The sequence below is a fragment of the Ambystoma mexicanum genome, chromosome 8 (genome assembly GCF_040938575.1).
Source record: "Ambystoma mexicanum isolate Mex_15411 chromosome 8, UKY_AmexF1_1, whole genome shotgun sequence".
NCBI classification, from domain to species: Eukaryota; Metazoa; Chordata; class Amphibia; order Caudata; family Ambystomatidae; genus Ambystoma; species Ambystoma mexicanum.
This window is the reverse complement of record NC_090929.1, coordinates 777,954,415-777,980,333: the sequence shown is the minus strand read 5'-3', so window position 1 is coordinate 777,980,333 and position 25,919 is coordinate 777,954,415. Positions and strand designations below refer to the sequence as shown.

At 47.2% G+C, this 25,919-nt stretch overlaps 1 protein-coding gene across 1 annotated transcript in view; it reads left to right on the top strand.

Moving 5' to 3' along the window:
* The window catches only part of HK1 (hexokinase 1), a 1,159,884-nt gene that overhangs the window by 386,564 nt on the left and 747,401 nt on the right, over nt 1–25,919 (top strand). Inside the window, exon 10 of the mRNA XM_069610605.1 lies at nt 23,933–24,237. Within this exon, the coding sequence (XP_069466706.1) occupies nt 23,933–24,237 (305 nt within the window). The remainder of the gene's footprint in view (nt 1–23,932; nt 24,238–25,919) is intronic.

Below are 25,919 nucleotides of genomic sequence, written 5' to 3'. Positions count from 1 at the left end.
GGCTGTCAGCAGAGGTTTCATAATTGCTGCAAATTTCTTTTCTAGTTTCCCGAGCATGGGAAACTGAAAAATAAAGTTGCAGCAATTATGAATACTCTGCCGGATGCAGGCAAAGTATTCATAATTGCCTTGATTTGCCTAAAACAAAAGGCGAAGCAAATTTAAATACTTTGTTTTCTCGGAGCCCGGGAATCATAAAAAGAAAACCACGGAAATCATAAATACAACAAAGTTATAGAGGGCACTAGAGAGCCGTCCAAAATGGCGGCCTCCCTGTGAGCTCTGTGGAGCTCCCTAAAAGATCCTGAAAATCGTGTATCCCATGGCATCCACACAGTTTACAATCTCCAGCTACTAACAGCGAAGCGGTTCCGCACAAGCTCCTGCGTTTATTTCGTCTGCCTCCCGAGATCTCGACCGTGTGCGGAAGGCCCGAGGTCCTCCACCCCCTCCCTCCCCTCAGCTGCCGAGAAGCGGGGCCTTGCCGGAGCCGCGGCACACTGGTCCATACGGGGAAGCTGAGCCAGCCACCTCATCACGGGACGCTGCCCGCGCCTCATTGGAACCCCTGCATCGCAGAGTGAAGCGAGTGACCGTCCCTCCGCGGTGCTCGCCGGCGACAGCCCAGATCGCCCGCCGCACACTGCCAGAGCTCCCAGTGATCCGGGAGGGGCCGGTGAGAGCTCGGCTTCGGCGGCCGCGCGAGACCGGGGGGCCGGCGGGGATTGCTGGTGCCGTGTAGGATACAGCGGAGGGCGCCGCAGAAGACCAGCAGGAACTCAGGTACGAGCGCCGTGTGCCCTCAACACCGTCGCGGGAGCCTGCGACGAGCCTGCCCGGCCCCCGGGGACTCCGTGATCACTGGCCGGCGATCTCCGCGGCCCTGCGGGCCCCCCACCTAGACATCCACCGGAGGGGAACTCTCAGATCAGCTGACCAAGCGGCAGAGGCCCCCATTCTCCAGCGCCGCGTCCACCCTTGGGGCGCCAACCCCGCCCAGGGGGTACGACGCATAGAGAAGGGCAACGCTACGAACTCAACAAGCTGGGGGCCTCACGACAATTTTATAGTGGAAACCCGGAGGTTGAACACCCAGAAAGGGCAAGACCATCCTGTAAGGGGCTACCCCATTAATCCCAAGACGCCTGGGTCCCCACCGGCATTTCGCACCCAGCATCCGATGTAGAACGCCAGCACAGGCGTTTGGCGCAGTCACTCCCTCAGCACCTACACACAGCTCAACCCGGATCGCTCCGCTATCTAAGGCTTTCCTGGGAGTAAACCAAACGGCGCAACAACTGGATTCGCTGACATTTACCTCACGGACGAGACGTGAAATCCCCCCTCGTCTCAATCTGAACAGTGCAAAGGCATCGGGGTAAAACGAATCTGAGACCCAGGAATAGCGACGCAGGCTGGAGGCCCCCCTGGCCTCCCGGTCACCAAAACATCCTGCGATAGCTCCACAGTCCCGGAGTGAAGCCCGTCCTGCAGGGAGACATCAACCCCAAGTCGCCGACATAGCACGAAGCCCATCTCCATCTCATCCGGATCACTACAAAGGCACCAGAGCGGAAACAAACCTGTGAGCTGAAAACCGTGATGCACGCCTGCGACCTCCCCGGTCTTTTGGTTACTGAGGTGCCCTGTGACCCCCCCGGTTGGCCCTCTCAGGGGCATCACACATCACTCCCCTGGCACTCCGCCACCCATATCCAACACAAGATGGGGAAAAATGATAGGTGGCAGAGAAAACTAAACTTTGTTGGCTGTTCTTCCACTAAAGCGTCCTCCTCGAACAGCAGATCACAGTCACCCAACCAAGAACCACCCCAGGAAGGTGGAGAGGTACAAGAACTCGATATTAGAGAGATTCTGTTGGACCTTAAGGCAGGAATAGGAGGTCTGGGAAGCAAACTAGACTCCCTTTCTTCCAGAGTCGACCAACTCCAGCATTGGTTGGACAAACATGCTGACAGATTAGACACTGTTGAGCAGAGGGTCTCCGACCTTGATGACTGGAGATACCCCGATACTACAAGACAACCACATCGCCACCACAGAGCAAACTCACATTGAGGTTGGGAGCTAGCCTCCGCTTGGAGGGCCACTAGCGCCTCTAGCACAGCAACGCTGACTGTTCTATTAACAGGGGACTGTTTACCATGGGCCAGTTGGGAATTGCCCATGCAAGAGAGGGTGGGTATATCGTGGGCCTGTTGGGGGTTGCCTGCGCAAGGGAGGGATTCAAGAGTTACTAAGTTGTTGTCATCTAACCAACTACGTTCAAGCATACAACGACTACAGATCGCTAGTCCAGAACCTGTGACGCACAGCGGGACCCTCTACACGTTTGAACACTATCTGATCCACTTGGTCGGGGCGGCACCAGCCCCCCCTTTTCTACCGTTGCAAGATGGGTCCACTTAAACTTGCTACTTGGAATATCAGAGGGGGCAACCAGTCCTCTAAACTCATTTAAGTTCTTCAATACTTAAGGCGACACAAAATCAGTGTTGCTATGCTACAAGAAACCCACCTTACATCATCGGCAGAGCAACACTGGGCCCGCTCATGGGGCTGTCATAGATACTTCTCCTCGTACTCCTCGTACGCGAGAGGCGTTGCAATATTGATTGACAAGAAAGCCAGCTTTAGCCTGATCAGCTTTAAGAAAGATGAGGAGGGCAGGTTTTTGCTGGTGAGGGGTCTACTTGCCGGGAAAGAAATAGTCCTGGTGAACACCTACGCCCCCAATGTCGACGGACCGAATAACTTTAACTGGATCATGTCAAATCTGGGTGCGTATACCTCTGCAACAATCATCTGGGGAGCAGATCTCACTACCCCTCTGGACCCCCAAACCGACAAATCGCATGGCTCAAACAACAGAATCTCCAGGGCCAGTCGCCAGGTCACAGAGATCTGCCAGTCCTATGAGCTATTCGACATCTGGAGACACACTCATCCGAATTCCCAAGACTACACCTTCCACTCAGCGGTGCACAATACCAGCTCCCGCATCGATTATCTACTAGTATCAACCTGCAACCCATACAGCTGGGGCCCCTGCCATATTCTACCACGCTCCCTCTCCGACCATTCCATGGTTACACTCGAGTTTACATTATCCGTGACCCCGAAGATCCCCGTGAACTGGAGATTTAAGACGGGCTCGCTTTCTGACCCTGTCTTCGCAGACGAGCTCCAACAAGACATCACCACCTTTCTTGAAATAAACCAGGGGTCAGTGGACTCAGCCGGCACGCTATGGGAAACATTAAAATGTTACGTGAGAGGCCAGTGTATGGCCAAGGCAAATGGCATCCTGAAACTGATTAGGCGCGAGCTAACAAATAGTGAACAACGCCTTAAAAACTCTGAGAATAAACTAACAACATCCCCAGACGCGCACACCCAGGCTGACCTAAAGATAGAACTGTCAAAATTTCATGAGGTAGCCGAACGTGAACTGAAATTCTTGGGCTGCAAGCACAGGATCAGACAATATGGAGAGGGACAGAAACCCGGGGCGCTCCTCGCTCGTCTTCTGAGACTGGATCAGTCACTCCCTCGGGTGGAATGCATCAGAGACACGCAAGGAAACCTGGCATACACTGACGATGATATTGTGAACATATTTCACAAATTCTACCAAGACCTGTACAGCTCTCAAATCACTACTAACCCTGAAGAACTTCAGAACTATCTCAATGATACCGAACTGTATTGGGTAATCCACGACCTCCGCAAACCACTGAATGCGCCCATTACACAGGAGGAAATCACTGAGGCAATATAATCTCTCCCGAACACAAAAGCCCCTGGTCCCGACGGTCTCACCGGCGAATTTTACAAAGCGCATGTGTCTACGCTGGCCCAGCTACTCCTCCAAGTTTACGAAGAGGCCCTAGAGCGAGGAATTCTCCCACCCACCCTCCGCGAAGCCAATGTAGTTCTCATCCACAAATCAGGCAAACCCCAAGACGACTGCGCCTCCTACAGGCCAATCTCACTTATTAACCTTGACAACAAAATTCTGGCCAAGATCCTAGCAAACCGTCTTCTTCCCCTCATGCCTGCACTGGTCCTAGGTGACCAAGCTGGCTTTATACCGGGACGCAACACTACATACGGTATTCGCAGACTATTTGGAGTCACTGCAGCACTTGACCCCACACAGCAAGCCGTCGCAGTTTTGTTAGATGCCGAGAAGGCCTTCGACTCTGTCGAATGGCCATATCTTTTTTCAACACTCACGCAAATGGGGCTGGGGAAACGTTTTATCAGATTGGTCTCATTGCTATATAATGACCCCCGCTCCTACATCACCCTCGGCACTACAAGATCCCCTGGAGTCAGGTTGGAACGCGGCACTAGACAGGGATGCCCCCTATCGGCCCTTATATTTGCCTTAGTCATGGAACCACTGGCCTCTAGGTTAAGAACACACCGAATTAACAGAGGCCTTACCCTCGGCCCACATAAATTGATTGTCTCCCTCTATGCAGACGACGTGATGCTGTTCATTAAAGATCCCCAAATTAATCTCAACCCAATCATGCGCGAGGTGATCCGATTTAGCGGCATTTCTGGCCTTTAAATAAACCATTCCAAATCGGTTATATTCCCGCTGACAAAAGCTACTTCTAAGTTCCGTGACGATCATGGATTTAAGTGGGAAAACACCAGGGTTCGCTACCTTGGCATTCTTATGTCGCTTAACCATGACGAGATATTCAAAGACAACTACGGACAAGTATTCCAAACCCTCCAGGAGCGCATCCAAAGATGGAAATCGCTTCCCCTAACGCTCTGGGGAGGGTCTCATTGACTAAGATGATGATTCTCCCCAAACTCCTTTACCTGTTCACGAATATACCCCTGATACTCCCACGCACATTTCTCCAGAAAATCAGAAGCCTTATTCTGGAACTAATATGGGCTGGCAAACCCGCAAGAGTCGCATACACGACACTGACATTACCGGTATCACAGGGTGGCCTGGCACTCCCCGATATAGAAAAGTAGTATTGGGCCGCTCAAGCCCAATTCCTAAGCCACTGGTATGCCACTGAGTATGTTCGCCTACATGTGCAAGTTAAACGCGCCTTAGCTTCCCCTGACTTCTTAACCGCTGTCATCCTCAGCAATCTCCCGGTCCCATATAACACATTGAACACTGTCTTATCCTCATATGCCATCTGGAGGAAAATTGCCCGTAAATATGAAGTACAGACAAGATACTCCCCATTACTACCCATCAAATATATCCCTGGCATTCCCCTGACCAACGAAAAAGTATTTCTGATATGGCTTGATAAAACCAACATCCGATCCATTGGTGACCTCTTTCCGGATGGGATGTTTCTAACCCCACAAATGATCAGAGAGAGGGGCGGCACCACTTCACTCGATATTTTTCTCTACTTCAGACTGCGACACACCCTACAGGCCCATTTCCCAACATTCCCCAAACAACCGCCGACGTGGACCCTGCTCCACAATGTGATCCAGGCCGAGGGAGAGGGAAGGTTGGTATCCACAATCTATAGATCATTGCTCACTGATGCATCGGGGACTGCCGTAAAGGCGAAACAGAGGTGGGAGGAGGCCCTTCACACCACAATACCCGAAGATGACTGGACCTACATCCTCCGCCAAACCCAAAAAGTAGCTTTAAACACCCGCCTTAAGCAGATATATTTTAACTTTGTCCATCAAACGTATTATACCCCCCAAAAGAGGCGTCGCCATCACCCCGAAGCCTCAGACCAATGCGAGAGATGTGGCGCCCTCGCCGCTGACTTTATTCACCTCGCATGGCACTGCCCAGGAATAGCCCGATTTTGGTCCTCAGTTCTACAACACTCGGGCGACATAATTGGCGAAGAACTGAGCCCTGACCCGACCATTGCGCTATTAAGTGTGACAAAACACCTACAGGCCCCAGTCCGAAAACTAGCTTCGCTGCTCCTGGTGCTCGCCCGTAGAAGGATAGCCCTGGCATGGGGTCGCGGTCCCCTTCCCTTATTCACAGCATGGAAGAAAGATATCCTTTACTGTCAGGACATGGACACTGAGTTCACACGGACCGTTCCTCTACATGTGCGACCACCTGATATTTGGGGTCCATATGTCAGCTATTTACTTTCTGCTCCTGATGCTGCAAATTCTCAATCTTAAACCCGCAAGTTACATCTCTGATAAGGGTTAGCCCCCCGCATCTCACCACAAGGACCCAGCGAAAAAGGCCTTAATGAAGAACAACCTTATTGATGACTGCCCGACCCGCAGATCTTTGTAATGAATTGTGTGTGCTATGAACGTAGTTTTTAAGTTTTGTTACCCGTACCTGTAAATGCAGGCCGTTACTGTATGTTTATGATAAAACCCAAAAATAAAGTTTAAAAAAAAAATAAAAATACAACAAAGTTGTATTTATAATTGCTGTGTTGTTCTTTTTAAGCCTGGGAGACTCAAATCGAAAGCCACTGCAGTCATAAATACAACGCAGTTGTATTTATAATTGCTGTGGTTTTCTTTTTAAGTTTCCGGGGCTCCCCCGAGCCGGGTGAGCCCAGGAAACTTAACAAGAAAACCACGGAAATCATAAATACAACAATGTTGTGTTTATAAATGCCAGTACTTTCGCTTTGAGTCTCCCCGGCTCCCCCGATCTGAGGGTGCCCGGGAGACTCAAAATGAGGCATTTATAAACACAACGTTGTTGTATTTATGATTGCCGTGGTTGCTAAGTTTAAAAAAAATAATAAGCGCTTACCAGCAGCAGACGGTCGGAAGGATCCTGACTGCATACTCTGCTCTCCAGCAATAATGAAGCAAAAGCTGGCTGTAATAAACAAAAGCTACTAGTAGGTGGCTTTTGCTTCATTATTGCCGCACGGGCAGAGCTTAACACAAGCACAGGAGGCTCATCCATTTCACAAAATGGATGCCTCCTAGTGCTTGACACATTTGTGTTTGAGCCTCATTTGCTCAACATTTTACATAGGAACTTTCTTTAAAAATATTTTTTATGTATATTTTTGATTATGGCCCATCTTTTGAGCCAATACAATTTTTGAGTGAACTATCCCTTTACAATGTCACTCTGTAGGTCCTTTAATTCAGAGTCACACCCTTAGGGCATTTATCATGCTTTCTGCTCTCTGGTAACACCTCCTGGGTTATTGGTTTGAGGTTTACCCCATCAGAGTGTTCCTCATGCTTTCTGCTTCCTGATAACCCCTTGTGAGCTATTGGGTTCAGGCTCAGCCCCTCTGGTGTTTCTTGTGATATCTGCTCTATGTTAACCCCTTGTGGGTTACTGGGTTCAAGTTCACCCTCATAGGGTGTTGTTATCTCTCTCTGGGTTCTTATAGTCCCTGCAAGAGTCCTCTGATACTCCATCCAGTTTCTCGTTACTCGTACTCCTTTCCAGAGTGTTGCAGAGTTTGGTCAACCTCCTCCCTCTCGTTGCTGTGTCCTGCGAAAAGGCTTGTTTGCAGTGCTCTTCTGTGGGGGCGGTGGTCTAGGGTTGTCGGTTCCCTGTTTCTGCTCCTTCATATGGGCACCATTGTTTGGGCACAGCGGTATGCTGCTTAGGTGTCGGCTTAGTCCCTCAGCGTCTGAAACCTCAGTGTCTCTGGCTTCCGGGCCTCCTTTGCTCGGTGGTGTTCCGTGGACTCTCCGTCCACCATACATATGTTTTACCAGGCGGCCTTAGCGGGAGCCGCAAAGGGTCCAGGGAGCAAATAACGGTACCACAAATTGCAGTACCGTTATTTGCACCTTCCCCATTCCCATTGAGCCCTATGGGGGCTCAAATGGGAATGGGGAATGGTATTTTCAATGGGGACTTACCGGTCCCGCAAAGGTCCGAATAGACCGGTAAGTCCCCATTGAATGAGAGCGAACTCAGTACCATTATTGGAGGCAGCTATGGCGCTTTTAGCACGATGGCTACCTCCAATCTCGGAATGAGGCACATAGAGTCATGAGACGCATGTCCTCATTAGCCAATTTATTTGACAGTCACTCAGATGTTTTAGAAAATCTCCAGGGCACTCCAACAGCTAGTGGGGCTGCTCTTACACAATTCCCCGCCAAAAGACCCCATACAGACACCTCACAAGTAGCCACCCTCAGCAGGACCCAGGGCAGCTTTCATACTATGATTCCATTCAAAGCTTCCAGGACACTAGAGCATACACAGCACTGAGGACCAAGGGGAGATGGGGGAGGTAGACCAGTCCTCACAAGGTTTCCAGAGAGGCCAGAGAATATCTTGCGGCAGGGGCAGATCCTCGTCTTCCAGAGGGGGCTCCATACTCCCAATCAATGACCACCCACTTCAGGTCCCCTCCCATGCCACTCCAGTAGGAGGACGCATAACACACTTTACCCACGTATGAGAGGGAATCACCACAGACAAGTGGGTGCTTTCAACCGTGGCGGGCGGTTATTTTATAGAGCTACTACAGCAACCCGCCTACCATCCCCCAAGACAAAGAACCACCTCAAAAGAAGAACAGTGCATCCTACTGGAAGAGGTGGCAGCGCTGCTATTAAAGAACGCTGTCGAAATCGTCCCGGCGAACTAGTTAAACAAGGGTATCTATTCAATGTAATTCCTTGTGCCCAAAAAAGATCTCACAATGCGCCCTGTATTATATCTGCGTCCTGCAAACACCTATGTCAAACCACAAAAATTCTGCATGACAACGCTACAAGAAGTAATCTCACTGCTAAAGCAAGGGGACTACATGGCAACCATGGAAATGAAAGATGCTTATTTTCATATTTCAATGTTCCCAGCGCACAGAAAATTCTTGCGTTTCAAGATAGCAAACCAGCACTACCAATTGAAGGTGCTACCCTTCGGCATAGCATCCGCTCCAAGGGTATTCACCAAGGTACTGGCGGTGGTGGCGGCGCACCTATGCAGGGAGCCCATCCCAGTAGACCCTTACCTGGACGACTGGCTGGTCACAAGGGAAGCACCCCAAATTTGCAAGCAAGATACCCAAAGAACGATCAACCTCCTTTTCCAATTGGTTTTTCTATCAACAAGAAAAGGTCAAGCCTTGTACCAAACAAGAACAAACAGTTCTTAGGAGCTGTCATAAAAACAGAAGAAGGTTTTGGGCAAGATTTGGAGCAGTACGCTTTGGGTGCACTACAACAACCTTGACCTCCTGGCAATAGGAACCCAACCTTTGGTATAAGTCTGTACTACAAAGGTTGGTAGTGTGGCTGAGCAGCCAGGCTTATCTCAAGAGGGGTGAATGTGAGCAGTAGGGGAGTTACACAGAGATTCACAGTGACAAGTCCAAATAAACCCTTATACTCAAGGTTTATTGATTAAACAAATATTAATTTATTTAAGAAGGGTGAATATAATAGTAACACACAAATAAACTCCAAAATACACTCTTAATTTGTCTCTATAAGCAAGTACCCATTTGGGATGGCACACATACACTTCCTACACCCTCAGGGGGCTTAAATAGTTAGGACACTGTGGACATTAATAAATCACAGGTACATTTAGAACAATACTGAAGTTGGTGTCAAAGAAAAGGGTTTAAGAATAAAACAAGAGATCACACAAATATTCTGAGGCAGGTAAGCACTTTTTAACCCCCAATGCAAAGCAAATGAACCCTTTCCAGGAGGAAAGGTAAACCACAAAGTCAAGGGGAAGAAGAGCCTTTCAGGGAGCCAGGCCAGACAAGGTAAAGTTAGCAAAAGTCTACGTCAGCTGAAACACTTCTTGCAGGTAAGTAAAAGTCTTGCAAAATGTTTTAGAAGCCTTGGTAGAAAAAGTAGAATTAATGTAGGGCCATAAGATGGGAGGCTTGTGAGGGGCAAAGCTGTAGCAACTCTGCAAGGTTAACCAAGACAAGTCTCAACTGAGAACAAGTAAGGCTACACCAAAAGAGGTAAGTTCTCTTAGTCTTTACAGTACCTTTGGTTAGAAAAAATTGTTCCAGCTGGCTTCTGTTCCTGTACAGCTCTGCAGATCCTGGTGTTCCTGGGCCTCAGTCATGGGGACAAGAGGGAGGACATCTGGGGACTCCTGCACTGCAATGGGAAGGTGAGCGGCAGCAATGGGCAAACTTCGTTTCAGTGGCACTTCGGCGTTTCAGCTCCTCGCGTCTGACAGCAAAAAGCAACACTGCGGTTCTCGGGTACCACTTCAGACTTTCCTCGCATCTGGGGTCATGCACTCTGTTGAGGTGGCACAGGCTTGGTCAGTCCCGCTTCAGGGAAATCCGGAGGATCTTCCTGGTGCACGGATCCGGCTTAAAAGCGATCCACTCGATTTGGTGTCCCTCTCCCTGACACTTTGCTTCCCGCAGCAGCAGCAATGGAAGTACAGCCAGCTTCAAGAGGATGTCCAAACAAGTTCACCTTGGAGTTGATTGGTCCCACCAACTCAAGGGGAGAAGTCGTCCTTGCAGGGCTTCTTTAGTTGAGATGAATTCGGAGCTTCAGCACAGCAGCAGGACTTCAATGGGCAAAGCAATGGTCCAGGAGTTGCAGCAGGCGTCTCTTCCAAGTTCTTCTTCGGATTCCTTCGTCCAGTGGTTGACTCTGCCTTCCAAGCCAAAAATGACAAAATAGGCACCCATGGGTGCTTTACTGCAGCTGCGAACGCAGCCCGCGGTAAAAACGGCCAATGGTAGTTAAAAGTAAACCACTGCCACCAGCCATTAATTGTAGAAAGGGTAACATAAAAATATTACATGAGAAACTAGAAAAAGGGGATACTAGTAACCCCTCCAGCACCGTATGGTAAGATAGTGTGTGCTGGGTCTAGAAAGTTACACCATGTAAGTAAAGTCAATTTCACTTCACTGCACTTAGAAACAGTAGTTTCAGCAAGAGAAGGTTTTTAAACCTTTGGTAAATCTAAGAGACTTCCCTGTGCCACTGCACTGAAGGTGCTGTGTATCACAATGCAAAGATGATGCCTATGGAGTTGGTCAGACTCCAAAACCAAAAAGAAACACAGTGTTTAAATTAAGAAAAATATATGAGAGAGTGGAAAAAATGTCTCATTCTCTCCAGGTTAAAAATTAAAAAGTCCTACAGTCCAGCAAAAGTGCTGGGGGTCTCTAAGGTAGAGAGGAATTAGCACATTTCTGAGAATTCTCCCTAACAAAAGGAAAGAGTACAAAACATACTTCTGCAAATACCTCAGTATCCAGCCAGTCGCCAGATAACCGTACGCAAAGCAATGGGCTTGCTCAGAATGATGGCATCATGCATTTACCTGGTCCCACACGCACGATTGCGCATGCGCCCGATGCAGGAATGGTTGGCGAAACAGTTGCCTCGGGCAAGCGGTCAGTGGGACGATCTAGTGGTCGATTCACCAACACTAGTACAAGCTCTACGCTGGTGGACAAAGGAGAATCTGTTTAAGGGAAAACCCTTCCACAAGGTGCAAGCGATTGTTATAACAGACGCATCCCTCACCGGGTGGGGGGCTCATCACCTTCATTTCACAGAGCGCATGGTCTGTGGACTCAAATCACAGTACAGAACCACAGCAACCTGCTGGAACTTCTAGCAGTACTCAAAGCGCTCCAAGCCTTCGAAGCACATCTGACAAATCAGTCAGTACAAGTTCTCAGACAGCACCACTGCAATGTTGTATATAAACAAGCAGGAGGGCACACATTTTCCAAATCTGTCCAGGCAAGCACAGAAAATATGGAAATGGGCACTCAAATGGGGCATGTTCCTAACTTCCCAAAATGTTCCAGGGGAACTCAACACTCTAGCGGACTCTCTAAGCAGAGATCCTCTACCAGAAGAGCACGAGTGGGTGCTCAACAGAAATGTCATAGATCACATTTTCGCACATTGGGGGCTACGCCTCACTAGATTGTTTGCAACAAGAGAAAACAAACAATGCCCAGACTTCGCTTCCTGGTTTCCCCAACCCGACTACAAGGGGAGCACCCTGTGGATGAGGTGGTCAGGGAAATTTGCCTACGCTTTTCCCCCAACTCCACTAATGAGCAAAGCAGTGAACAAGATTCACAAGGAACAGATTACATTAATCCTAGTTGCTGCTATGTGGGCGAGACAACCTTGGTATCCACATCTGCATAAACTGGCGATGTCCTACCCAATCAAGCTCCTGTGCCCGTTCAACTTGCTCTCCCATCACCGGGGGACAACATTACACCCTCAACCTCACTCTGTGAACTTGACAGCTTGGCTCCTGAAGTCATAGAGTTTGGACATCTAAATCTACCTCAAAGGTGTATAGAAATCCTCAAGGAGGCACGTAAACCAAACACCAGACACTGTTATTTGATAAGTGGAGAAGATTTGTAATTTGGTACCAGGCATAACAAATGAACCCAATAGAATGTACTCCATCACACATTCTTCATTACATGCTTTACTTATTAGACTCATTGTTAGTATTTAACTCAATAAAGGTTCGCCTAGCGGCTCTATCCGCATACACCACCTCTCAGAGTAAGGTGTCATGGTGGAAAATCCATGTCATTAAGGCATTCATGGAGGGAGTAAAGACACTCCACCCTCCGATTTCAAACCCGCCTCCAGTCTGGGACCTCAATGTAGTACTTGCAAAGCTCATGGGACCCCCCCTTTGAGCCTATGCATAAATCAAGCCTTAAGCACCTTACGTATAAGACTGCTTTCTTGGTGGCTATTACCACCATAAGGAGAGTCAGTGAACCACAAGCTTTGTCAGTGCAAGACCTTTTCTTTGTGATCCACAAAGACAAGTTGGTATTAAGAACACACCCTAGGTTTTCACCTAAGTTCCTTTCAAAGTTCCATGTCAATCAGCCCATCGAAATACAAGCTTTCTTTCAGAACCCAACAAGCTCAGTTGAGAATAAACTCTGTACACTGGATGTAAGGAGGGTGGTCCTTTACTATGTAAACAAGACCAGACTGCTAAGGAAAACAGACCAACTGTTTGTCTCTGTAGCTCAAGGCAGGGAAGGAGACTGCATTTCCAAAAACGCCATCTCTAGATGGATAGTCAGATGCATACAGCTCTTCTACTCTCTATCAAGCAAAACACTGCCTTTTACACCAAAAGCTCACTCCACTAGGGGTACAATGAGCCTCTGGCTTTTATCACAAACGTCTCGCTGGACGCCATTTGCAAAGCAGCTACATGGAGCTCAGTACATACTTTTGCTCAGCACTACTGCATTGACACACACTCTAAAGCAGATTCTCAGGTGGGACAAGCAGTTCAAAAATATCTATTTGCTGCTGTACCTTCTCACATCTCACCACCTTCTCCTAACACTGCTCGCTAATCTATGCATAGCATATGATAAAAGCAGATTCCACAAGCCTCAGAAGGGATACATTACTCACTGTAATCGTATTTCTGATGCTTGTCTCTTCTTAGATTCACATGAGCCCACCCTTCCTCCCCTTGGAATAGAAGGTGCATAGATGTTTTCTGAGCTATATCTGATACAAATCTGCTTCACTACACCTGTACTCACGCTACACTTCATGCAACCTCATGTCAAAAACAAAACAATCTGAGGGACCTTGACGCGTGAAGCACCATTGGTACAGTAGACGCCACAATAGGGATAGTATTACTAGCATGCCCTGTCGACATCCCTTTTCGAATTTCGAAAACAACACATGTAATACTCTGCAGCTTCTACTAGATGTCGGCCTATGCATAGCATGTGAATCTAAGCAGATACAAGCATCAGAAATACAATTACTGTGAGTAATGTATCCCATGTATGCTGATAAACCTATGGCAATTTGTCAATGTGGTGCAGAACCCTGGGTTCTTTCACCCATGTAATAAGATCCAGATCGTTGAAAACAAGTATTTAAAAAAGGTTTCAATTCTCTCTTTCCTTCCGAATGTACCCGTGCAGTTCAGAGAGAGTGGCAGAGAGAGAGTGTGCTAGATGAGTGTTTGATACGCTGGTGACAGCTAGCAGATTTTAACTTCTTTCTTGCCATCTCTTTAGTCTGGTCACTGGATTGTTTGATTAGCCATATTACAAACATATATATAATTTGGTAAGGTTTTTATATATAACCATTCTTACGTAATAGTAGTCTCTGCCTAGATATGGGGGCTATTATAATAATAATACATTTATTGTGAATAAGTTCAATTTGAAAAAAAAATGCATATAATAACTTAATGCAAACATACATACAGCAGTCAAAACATTAAATCTAAGAATTATATAAAATTGTATAAGAATTATATAAAAATTGAACATATATATATATATATATTTCTGAGGCTTGTGGAATCTGCTTAGATCACATGCTGTGCATAGGCCGACATCTAGTGGAAGCTGCGGAGTATTACAGTTTGTTTTTCGAAACTCGAAAATGGGCGTCGACACAGGGCGTGCCAGTAATACTATCCCTAGTGTGACGTCCCCTGTACCCATGATCCCTCACGAGTCTAGGAACCTCAGATTGTTTTTTTCCGCCATACTGGTCGGAAGCATTTCGCAGAGTTCCCTGGCCTAAGCCATAATTTTGCAAAATATTGATAATTTTACCCCTTTCTCCACCCCAATGTCGAGATACCGAATTTCTACACTCGACGCCGGATCGGAGAGGATTTCGACCGTCGACTGCACGACGGATTTGGGCCTCGAGGCTTCCGTCTCGGCCCGGGCCTGGGCCGCTGGCCTCGGCCCTGCAAGTAGGGAGAGTGGGGGGTGGTCATACTCTACACTCTTGTAATATATAGATACACTTATATATTCCTACATTTACCAGCCCGCTGCCACAAGGTGCGTATGGAGGGTACCCCTTTCCAATTCTGCCCCAAGTACAATCGCAAATACCCTTGGGTCGACAGGCACACCACGTGCAACCTCTGCTTGCCGAGGGACCACCCCGAGGCAAATTGCAGAGCTTGTAGTAGGTTTAAGCCTAAAACACTTAAGGACCGTTCAATCAAGCGTTGGGCCCACCACGCCAGGCGTCAAGAGGCCATGGCAGCGGAGGGCGCCTTCAGCGACGGCAGCAACGCTGTACTTTCGGACGGCGAGGGCTTTATGGCGTTGAAAGACAGCCGAGTGCAAGTCCCCAACCTCGGAAGGTCGACCGGCAGGCTGGCTATGGGGAACACCCCCGGCGACACGAGCGCTTCCCATGACACTTCCACAAAGCACATTAAGTCCAACCGAGACTCGACGCGCACGTCGAGATCTCGGAAAGAGGCACATAGAGAACGGTCCGAATCGGCGTCCTCTGGGCGCTCTCGATTTAGATCGCCACACGACGCCAGGCAAACATCCACTATTGCCAAGAGTGCCTCGCTCCCTAAGGTCACGGAAGCTCGATCGTCGGAAGACAAAGCCGACTTCCACCCTCAGGCCGCACTCCAAGAGTCGGCGCCCGCAGACCGAATTACTACAGATCCCGAACCCCTACCTCCACGCTCGAAGGATAGGGTCAAGACCCCCGAACCTCGACACCAGGCGTCGAAAAGCTCAGAGGGCCCTAAAACACACGGGAAACACTCCTCCAGTGTCGGGGAGGGAGGGAAACAACAAAGGAAGCAGTCTCTACCCACTTCCAAGCCCGTAGAACACTCCACTCCTCAAAAACAGAAAGACAAGTCCAGGTCTTCTGATAACACCAAAACCCCTGCGCAGGCTACCAAGTCTAGTCAGGATAAATTTGAAAAACTCCCGGAAAGGGTCATTCCCAGCTCCAGAGAATGGACCAGTGTTGACATAGATAGGGTAATGTCAAGAATGTCATCTTTGGCAGATTTTTATGCTCAAAACCCAGAGCACTTTCTTGCTTATACTCCCGACGGGTCAGCACCCTCTGGCTCTAAGGATCCTATACCTCCAAGTACAAGGTCCCACTTTGAGACACCAACAGGGTCTTCAGACCCCTTCTACGTCCAGCCCTACTCTCATTACCAGGGAGAGACATCCTTTGTTGAGGATCCAGATTTGGGCATGGTGGAGGAACAAACTGGGACAGGCTACTATGGGGACGATGAGGATCAAGATGAGGAGGAGGAGGGCCCCGAGTTTCAGCGGAGGGAAGAGCCGTGTCCGGTTGCATTTTAAAGGCAACCTTTGATGCCGCGGATAACGCCGGCAGATTAATAGCAGAAGGAACTGTTATTAAGAGACACGCTTGGCTACGCCAGTCTGGTTTCAAGGCTGAAACACAAGCGTCATTATTGGACAAACCGGTGGAGCCAGATCTGTTGTTTGGTAAGGTGGTCGAGGACGCACTAAAGAATGCTAAGGACGAGTATGAAACACTCAAATCCCTAGGCCAGCTAACCACTAAACCCCCGAATCAGAGAGGGAATGGCAATTTTCGTCGCCCACGCGGGCAAAATTCCCAAAGAGGTTCTAACTATTCCCAGGGGCAGGGTACACAGTGGAACAATAATAACCAGCAGTCTACCCAGGGTTACGGCAGAGGTAATAAGAGAGGATGTGGTAGAGGTAGAGGCAGCCCCAATAAAGGAGGCGGCACGCCTCCACCGAAACAGTGACGTACCGTTCAGGGTCCCTTCTCACGCAACCCCAGTAGGGGGACGCATTTCCAACTTCACCCAAGCTTGGGAAGGGATCACATCAGACAGATGGGTGCTGTCAACAGTATCCGCGGGGTACTGTATAGAACTACTAGAGCGTCCCCGAGACCATCCTCCACGACAAAAAATACATTCTTTGGAACACCAGAAGATCCTCCTAGAAGAGATCGTCAATCTGCTAGCAAAGGACGTGATAGAACTCGTTCCGGGACACCAGGTAAACAAGGGTATTTATTCAACTTACTTCCTTGTGCCAAAAAAAGATTTGACAATGCGCCCAGTATTGGACTTACGGCCTGCCAACAAGTATGTCAAGCCCCAAAAGTTTTGCATGACAACTCTCCAAGAGGTAATCCCCCTCCTAAAAAAGGGGGATTACATGGCAACATTGGACATGAAAGATGCCTATTTTCATATTTCCATGTTCCCAGCGCACAGAAAATACTTGCGCTTCAAGGTGGACAGTCGGCACTACCAGTTCAAGGTACTGCCCTTCGGGATAGCTTCGGCCCCAAGGGAATTCACCAAGGTACTGGCGGTGGCGGCAGCACACCTACGCAGGGAGGCAATCCCGGTGTACCCTTACCTGGACGACTGGCTCATCACGGGGGAAACCCCAGTAATTTGCAGAACAAACATTCAAAGGACTATCGACCTCCTCTTCGAATTGGGCTTCTCAATAAACGAGAAAAAGTCAAGTCTAGTGCCAAGCACATCCAAACAATTCTTAGGAGCTATCCTAGACACTCAAGAGGGGTTGACCTTTCCTTCAGAGCAAAGAATTCGAATATACTGCTGCAAATTCCGCAATACCAGTCCGGTCGCCAGATAACGGTACGCAAAGCAATGCGTTTGCTGGGCATGATGGCGTCATGTATTTACCTGGTCCCCCACGCGCGCCTGCGCATGCGTCCCATGCAGGAATGGTTGGCAAAACAGTGGTCTCAGGCAAGTGGTCAGTGGGACGATCTAGTGGTCGTTTCGCCAACACTGGTACAAAGCCTTCTCCGGTGGACAAGAGAGAATCTGTCCAAGGGGAAACCCTTTTACAATCCCAAGATACAGGCGGTAGTCACAACCGATGCATGCCTGACGGGGTGGGGAGCTCACCATCTCCACCACACAGCTCAGGGTCTCTGGTCTCACGCAGTGGCCAAGAATCACATCAACCTGCTAGAGCTTCTGGCAGTATTCAGAGCGCTCCAAGCTTTCGAACCCTACCTTTTAAACCTGTCAGTGCAAATCCGGACGGACAGCACTACAGCCATGTTCTACCTGATCAGACAAGGAGGGACGCGCTTGCCAAATCTGTCCAAGCTTGCCTAGAAGATCTGGATATGGGCACTCAGACGGAACATCTTCCTGTCATCGCAACATGTTCCAGGGGATCTCAATTCCCTAGCGGATGCTCTGAGCAGAGACCCCCTCCCAGAGGAACACGAGTGGTGTCTACACAGAGAAGTCGTAGAAGATATCTTCTCTGAGTGGGGTTTCCCCACTATAGACCTATTCGCCACAAGCGAAAACAGACAATGCCCAGGATTCGCATCCAGGTTCCCCCAACCAGACTCCCAGGGGAACGCCCTGTGGATGAACTGGTCAGGGATGTTTGCGTACGCTTTTCCACCAACTCCTCTAATCATGAAGGTGGTCAACAAGATGAACAGAGAATCAATGACGCTCGTCCTGGTTGCTCCCATGTGGGCGAGACAACCGTGGTTCCCACACTTACACAGACTGGCGGTGTGCGAACCCATCAGACTTCCGAGCTGGTACAACCTATTGTCCCAGCACCAAGGTCAAACAGTGCACCGTCAACCCAACTCAATGAACCTGGCAGCATGGCTCCTGAGGCCATAGAGTTTGGACATCTCAAATTACCACAGAGGTGTATGGACATCCTAAAAGAGGCTAGGAAGCCCAACACGAGGCACTGCTACTTTGACAAATGGAAGAGATTCGTAATCTGGTGCCAGAGTAAGCAAGTCAACCCAGTTGATTGCACTCCTTCCACTATTGTTACTTACATGCTCCACCTGCTGGATGCGGGGCTGGTTTTTAACTCACTGAAGGTATACCTGGCAGCCCTGTCAGCATACACCACTTCCCATAACAAGGTGTCGTGGTGGAAAGTACCAGTAGTTAAGGCCTTCATGGAAGGAGTAAAGAGACTTCACCCTCCTATTTCTAACCCACCACCAGGATGGGACCTGAACGTGGTGCTATCTAAACTCATGGGCCCCCCATTCGAGCCCATGCATAACACAAGTCTCAAACACCTGACCTATAAGACTGCCTTCTTAGTAGCCATTACATCCATAAGAAGGGTCAGTGAAATTCAGGCTCTGTCAGTGCAGGATCCTTTCTTTACTATTCATAAGGATAAGCTGGTTTTACGGACACACCGTAGGTTCTCACCTAAGTTTATTTCCAAATTCCATGTAAACCAGTCCATCGAGCTTCCGGCTTTCTTCCAAAACCCACAAAGCTCGGCTGAGGTTAAAGTACACACCCTAGATGTGCGTAGGGCGGTCCTTTACTACGTAAACAAGACCTGACCGCTTAGGAAAACAGATCAACTGTTTGTCTCCGTAGCCACAGGCAAGGAGGGAGATCGCATCTCTAAGGGTGCCATCTCCAAGTGGATTGTCAACTGTATCCAGTTGTGTTACTCTCTTTCTGACAAAACTTTGCCTTTTACGCCCAGAGCCCACTCGACAAGAGGCGTTGGGGCCACTCTGGCTTTCATTGCAAATGTTCCCCTTGACACCATTTGCAAAGCAGCTACTTGGAGCTCTATTCACACTTTTACTCAGCACTATTGCATTGACACCCATTCCAAGACAGATACTCAAGTGGGACAAGCGGTTCTAAGACATTTATTTGCTCATGACCCTTCTCAAATCCCACCTCCTTCTAACACTGCTCGCTAATCTATGCACAGCATGTGATCTAAGCAGATTCCACAAGCCTCAGAATGGATACATTACTCACCGTAATCGTATTTCTGATGCTTGTATCTGCTTAGATTCACATGCGACCCACCCTTCCTCCCCTCTGAGAGAAGGCGCATGGATGCTTGTAGTCTTATCTTATCTATCTTCTATCTGCTTGGATCATCTGTACTCACGCTACTCCTCATGCTACCTCATGTCAGAAAAAATACAATCTGAGGGTCCTAGACGTGTGAGGGATCATGGGTACAGGGGACGTCACACTATGGATAGTATTACTGGCACGCCCTGTGTCGACGCCCATTTTCGAGTTTCAAAAAACAAACTGTAATACTCCGCAGCTTCCACTTGATGTCGGCCTATGCACAGCATGTGAATCTAAGCAGATACAAGCATCAGAAATATGATTACGGTGAGTAATGTATCCCATATAATCCAGGCATATACAATACAGGTATAAATGATGTGTGTCACACTTCATGCACAGCATATTCGACCCAACACACGAAATACCTGGTACCCTGGTACAAAAGTGCACATGCCCCGAGCACTAAGTAACAAGTATCAATCGTAATCGTAAGGGCCAGGCCTCGAGCTTCAGGTTTAGGGACTGGTTCCGAAGGAACCGCTCAAGGTTCCGCTGTTGCCGGCTGGTTTGGTAATAAACTTTTAACTTTAACCCAAACCCTATAAAGTGCCAGCTGAGTCCTAATTGAATCCGAGTTTAAGCAATAATCCCAGAACGCCTCTCCCGTGATGGTCTCATAATTGTTTACCAGCTTTCCCAACAGGCACATATACAATGGACCCAAACGGGGGCACATAGTCAAGACGTTCCTGGTGGTTTCTAAGTGTTCTCCCTTCTCACAGATACGACAGCTCCTGTCCTTTGGTAGAATGCCCAGCCGCGGCCCAGTAACCGCTAATACCTGAAGCTGATTCGTCCGCAGCCTTAGCATAAATTGACGCACCTCCGGGTCTGGGCATAATAACAGGTATTGTTGGGGCTTTCTATATCTATGTATTACATGCGTTACAGCTTCATACTCCTTCAAGGTTGCCAGATGGATGTAGTTCTGAGTCCAGTTCCATGTATTCATTTTTTGTATGAAAGATTTTTTTTGATGGATAAATGGCATTAACTGCTTCTTACCATGGGACCAATCTATATCGGCAAAGAGAGACTCATTTAACTGTTTGTAGCTGTTACCTTGAGGTGACTTTTCATTATCAAAGTTAGTACCAGCCAAGCTGAGTAGTTTACATGATGGGGAGGAAATCGCTTTCAAATAAAACACACCTCGAGCACGCAGTGCCATGCCTTTCAAGGATGTTAAACCCAGTTCTAACCTAAGATACTGAACAGAACAAGCCGGGCCCATACCCAGTACTACGCGCCAGTACTGCCCCTCTAATATATTGAGCCAGTTCATATCTTGTATGGCTAGTGCCTCCAAATCATACAGTATTGCGGGGACAAAGCACTGTTTGTAAAGTCTAATAATCCTCGCAATACTAAACCCTGCTGTTCCTCTGGCAAATTTACATGCCTGCAATATAAGTAATTTTGCCCGTCTCTTTTTTTGTGAGATGATCAAATTATAGTTGGGTTGAGTATCAAATTCTAACCCCAAGTATGGGTATGTTTGTTCAATACTTATTCTACCCAGGCTTGTCTCGACCCCTGAACGACAAGGGCCACTTTTGGCTAGTGCCAGTATCTTTGTTTTCCTTAGGTTAATGGTAAGCCCCAGTTGCGCCGAATATAGGGACAGCTCCTCCAGCATGCTCTTTGCTCCGGACAACGTACGATCGAACAATATTAAGTCGTCCGCATAGAGCATGCCTACAATATGGGTGTTCCCCAGTTTTGGGGGGCAATTTGCTTTAGCAGCCATACGGGGTAACATGTCAGCTATATACAAATTGTAAAACATGGGTGCACCTACACAGCCCTGTTTGACTCCCATATTAATAGTGATGGGATCAGTGGCCTCTCCTTCGTTATTAAGTCTGACCCTGGCACTGTTGTTACTATGTAAGCTCAACAATACATATAGTATCCATCCAGGACACTTTAAGACGCTTAATTTGTCCCACAAGGTCTCCCACTTAACTTGGTCAAACGCACTACAGAAGTCGACAAAATGATATACAAGGTGGCATTTCTGTTATTCAGGGTGTTATTAATCAGTAGATCTAGGACCCTGATGTTATGTGCTGTCCCAGAACGGGGTCTAAATCCCGTCTGAGCATAGTTCAAGATGTTATTTGTTGTGACCCAGATTTTAAGTTCCTTGAGGGCAAGTGTCATAAAATGTTTACTGGTTACGTCAAGCATGGAGAGGAGTCGGTAATTACCAGCATTACATCGATCTCCCTTTTTATGCACTGGTATAAACACCGACCTTCTCCATGAAGACGGGATCACAGCCGACCTACAAATATGCGAAAAAAGTGTCAGAAGTACATGTGCCCAATTGTCCGGGTCGCTTTTCAAGACATTTGCCAGCCCATTCGGGCCAGGGGCTTTAGAGGGTTTAAGTGCTTAGAGGCAAGGGCCATGGGTTTGTACTTGGTACAATAGCGGAAGCGGGAATATTTGCATCAAAGAACTTATGCTTAATATGCGCTCCCCACTGCTCCTCACCAATAGGATTCACTATTCTTAGGCCCTGTTCCCTTCCTGCCTCTCCTAATATTTGCCAGATTCTTCGGGTGTCTCTGCTCATGAGAATCTGTATGAAACTCTCCCATTTTTCGCGTTGTTGGGACTTACGGTAGTGATGGAGCCATGTACGGTACTGCCGCTTTATATACTTGATCTCAGTCAGCCTCTCCTGCTGGCTCCTATTGCTAGTAGTGGCCAGTCTACAGGTTCTGATTTCTCGCCGCATTAACCTTTTACGATCCCAGATCTTAATATCAAACTTACCCCTTACTACTGCTTTCCATTTAGTTTTAGGAACCTGAGTAGGCTTAAAGAGGGACTGGGTGAGAGATTGTATCCAAACCTCAATCTCCTCAGGGGATTTCCCCCTTAGTTCACTCTTCAAACAACAGCCCTCGGGAAAAATCAAGGCTCTCATTCTTTTGATATTGAACTGGGACCAACGTATCCGATTCCCTTGGTTGTTTATAACCACACCACTACATACCTTCCCAAGTCCCTTCCCCCCTCCCCCACTCAGGGTCAGGGTAACTGGGGCATGGTCACTATAGGTGTTAGGTGTTAGGAGCAATATGGATACCAATATGGATACCAATGACGTTACCCAAAACACATTCAGAGACCACCATATAAACCAAGACAGCCCTCTTAGTGCCCATTACCCAAGTTGGTTGGGCAGGGTTGTCACCTGTCACCTGTCATGCGCCCATTCAAGATTGTACACCTCCATTCATTTAGGTAATCTACCCATGCCTTGCCTTTGATATTAGAGGTTGTTTGTGGCATTTGGCTGTAATCAGATACATTGTCATATTTACCACAACCTTCTAAGTCCACGCATCTAGCATTCAGATCCCCACATAATAAAATAGGACTACTTTTATGATCAGCATCCCAGTCCATTAATATGGCATCCAACTGCTCGAAGATGTACTCAGTATTCAATATGCCCGGAGGATCATAAATGTCAATGATTAACATGTCTTGATGCTTTCCTCCTTTCTCTGGAATAGTCGATGCCACAGCTAGCACATTGCTACCAGGTTTAGGGTTGTTTACCAATCTCGGGCTGTATGTCGAATTTATTCCTATTAAGAGGCTACCCTTTGTGCGTCCACGATCCCCCTTGGTGGCCTCTGCTTGGAAAGGCACATACCCATCAAATTACACTTTAAATGTAATCCAGGTCTCTTGCAACACAAAAATGTCATGGGAGAATAGTATTTCCTGCGCGCTACCCCCATTGGGGGCTATTATATCAGGTAATTACTATAACCAAAGATATGCATCTAAAGTTATTTCACTTCTTTTTTATAATCATAGCTGTTTAATCTCACAATGTTTTTTTGTCACTAAATCTGAACTAGCCGACTGCTCTGAGCACATTTCATGCCTTGTTGTATTTTCAAAAGCAGTTCAAGCCCTTGTGATGATGTCTCCAGCGGCAAAGTTCATGTGACATCATGGGATTTCACTAGCTGTTTAACATCACTTTCCCAACCCCTTGCATTTTGGTGAATCAATGTCCCTCTATGCTAAAAGTATGGACTGAGAGGATGGACAGGGATGATTAGTGTAAAAACGTGGGCTTTGGGCTGTTACAGTGTCCTGTAAAGTGATTAAAACATGCATACCCACTTTGAAATCATTATCATATTTACTGATGATAATGGCAAAAACGTAGTTCTAATTTTTTTCTTCTCGGTTGCTTTTTTTCAGGTATGCCAGAAGATTGCACAAAACCGTAAGGCGCTTAGTGCCTGATTCCGATGTCCGATTTCTTCTTTCCGAGAGTGGGAGTGGAAAGGGCGCTGCAATGGTCACAGCAGTGGCCTACAGGCTAGCTGAACAGCACAGGCAGATTGAGGAAACACTAGAGAACTTCAACCTGTCACACGAACAGTTGCTAGAGGTGAAGAAAAGAATGAGGATTGAGATTGAAGCTGGGCTGAAGAAAAAAACCCATGAAAGTGCTAAAGTCAAAATGCTTCCAACCTTTGTTCGTAGCACACCAGATGGTTCAGGTAATGTTATTTTTGCAACTCTTACCAGGTGTAGGTTTAAATATTTACCTCTTAAAGGAGAAGGACAGAGAACATATTAATCCACTGCCACTGTGAATCTCCATCCTTTAGTGAACAATTAATAATTTAAGAAGACTTAAAGGGTTCTGTCACATTTATTATAGGTCTTTAGTACCGCTTACTTGTCAGTTAAAAAATGTAGCAAAGGAAGGATGTCTATCTAAACTACAAACTGAAATTGGACTTGGAGAGCAATTGTAGAACATGTTTTTCAAAACAATGACAAAAAAACAAAACAACTTGAAAACCACTATCTCTTATTATACCTTTGATAACATGCGTAGCAAAATGTGACAGTTGGATTGTTGGTATTAATGTGGCAATCTTCCTGCTTTTGCTCTATAAATTGTGTAAGACAATCTAGGGCATTTTCAGACATTCCTACCTTTGGCTGAATTCTGCCTGATAGGCTGTTCTATACAGTGACACATCTGACAAACACACTGTTAAGTCGCACCGTTTGTCATCTGATCTGGAAAGCTCACATTTTCAATTCTTTAGCTCTGAAACTGCCAATCATCCAAGTTTTTTTCAGGGTAGCAATATTGGCAGTGCCAGCTAGTCCTTGGAGAATAACAAATGCCCCATAAGCTTGTTAAAAGGAGACTCGCCGAAATACTTGATGGATCGAGATGTCCAATCATGGCTTTCTAACTAGTGAAAGGTTTGAGTTATCCAATGAAAGCCCTCAAATCTCAGGGAGTGGGATTATATATATGTTTTGTTTTTAATTATTTCTTTTGTTATTGTTAGGCAAAGTTTGAATGCAATATCCTCTAGGAACACTACAAACAACTATGGCTACAGGTATAGGCAACCCAACCTTTGGTATAAGCTTGTAATACACAGTTTTGGTAGCGTGTTGAGCAGCCAGGCTTATCTCAAGAGGGGAAATGTGAGTTGCAGTGGAGTTACACAAAGATTCACAGTTACAGGTGTTCAAATAAACTCAAGGTTTCTTGCATAAACAATTATTAATTTATTTATCAGTCAGTTATAAAACCACCTTCAGAAGGGAGCAATGGAATAGTAACACACAAATATACTTCAATACTGTACACTTTGAGTTTCTGAATCAGACAAGACTCTTTTGGGATGGCCCATAGACACAACCTACACCCACAGGTGACTTCAGTAACAAGGGTGTTGGGGACATTAATATCATACTGTTGGCATTCTGAACACTCTTATAAAGTTGGTAAAAGGCAAAGGTTATTAGAACAAAAGAGACCACAAATATTCCTAAGCAGGTAAGTACTTTTAGAGTTCACTAGAAGAGTTATTCAATTCAATAGGCTAAGCCAAAGTCAATGTGCAAAAGTCTTGGATAGGATAAAGCACTTCTGGTAAGTAAATGGAAAAGTCTTTGCACAAGTTCTTAGGAGTCTTTGATGAAAAGAAGAATCAAATGTAGGGCCACATGCTGTTTAGACTTGTGAGTTGTGGAAGTTACAAGCACTACTACAGTAAGAGGTAAGTTGTCTTAGGGCCTCATTACACGGATGGCGGTAGGGATTTACCGGTACCGGTAAAATACCGGTACCGGTAAATCCTTACCACCTTACTACGAGGTCCCTTTGCGGGTTGGGGGATTTAACGCCTGCTTTTTGCAGGCGTTAAAA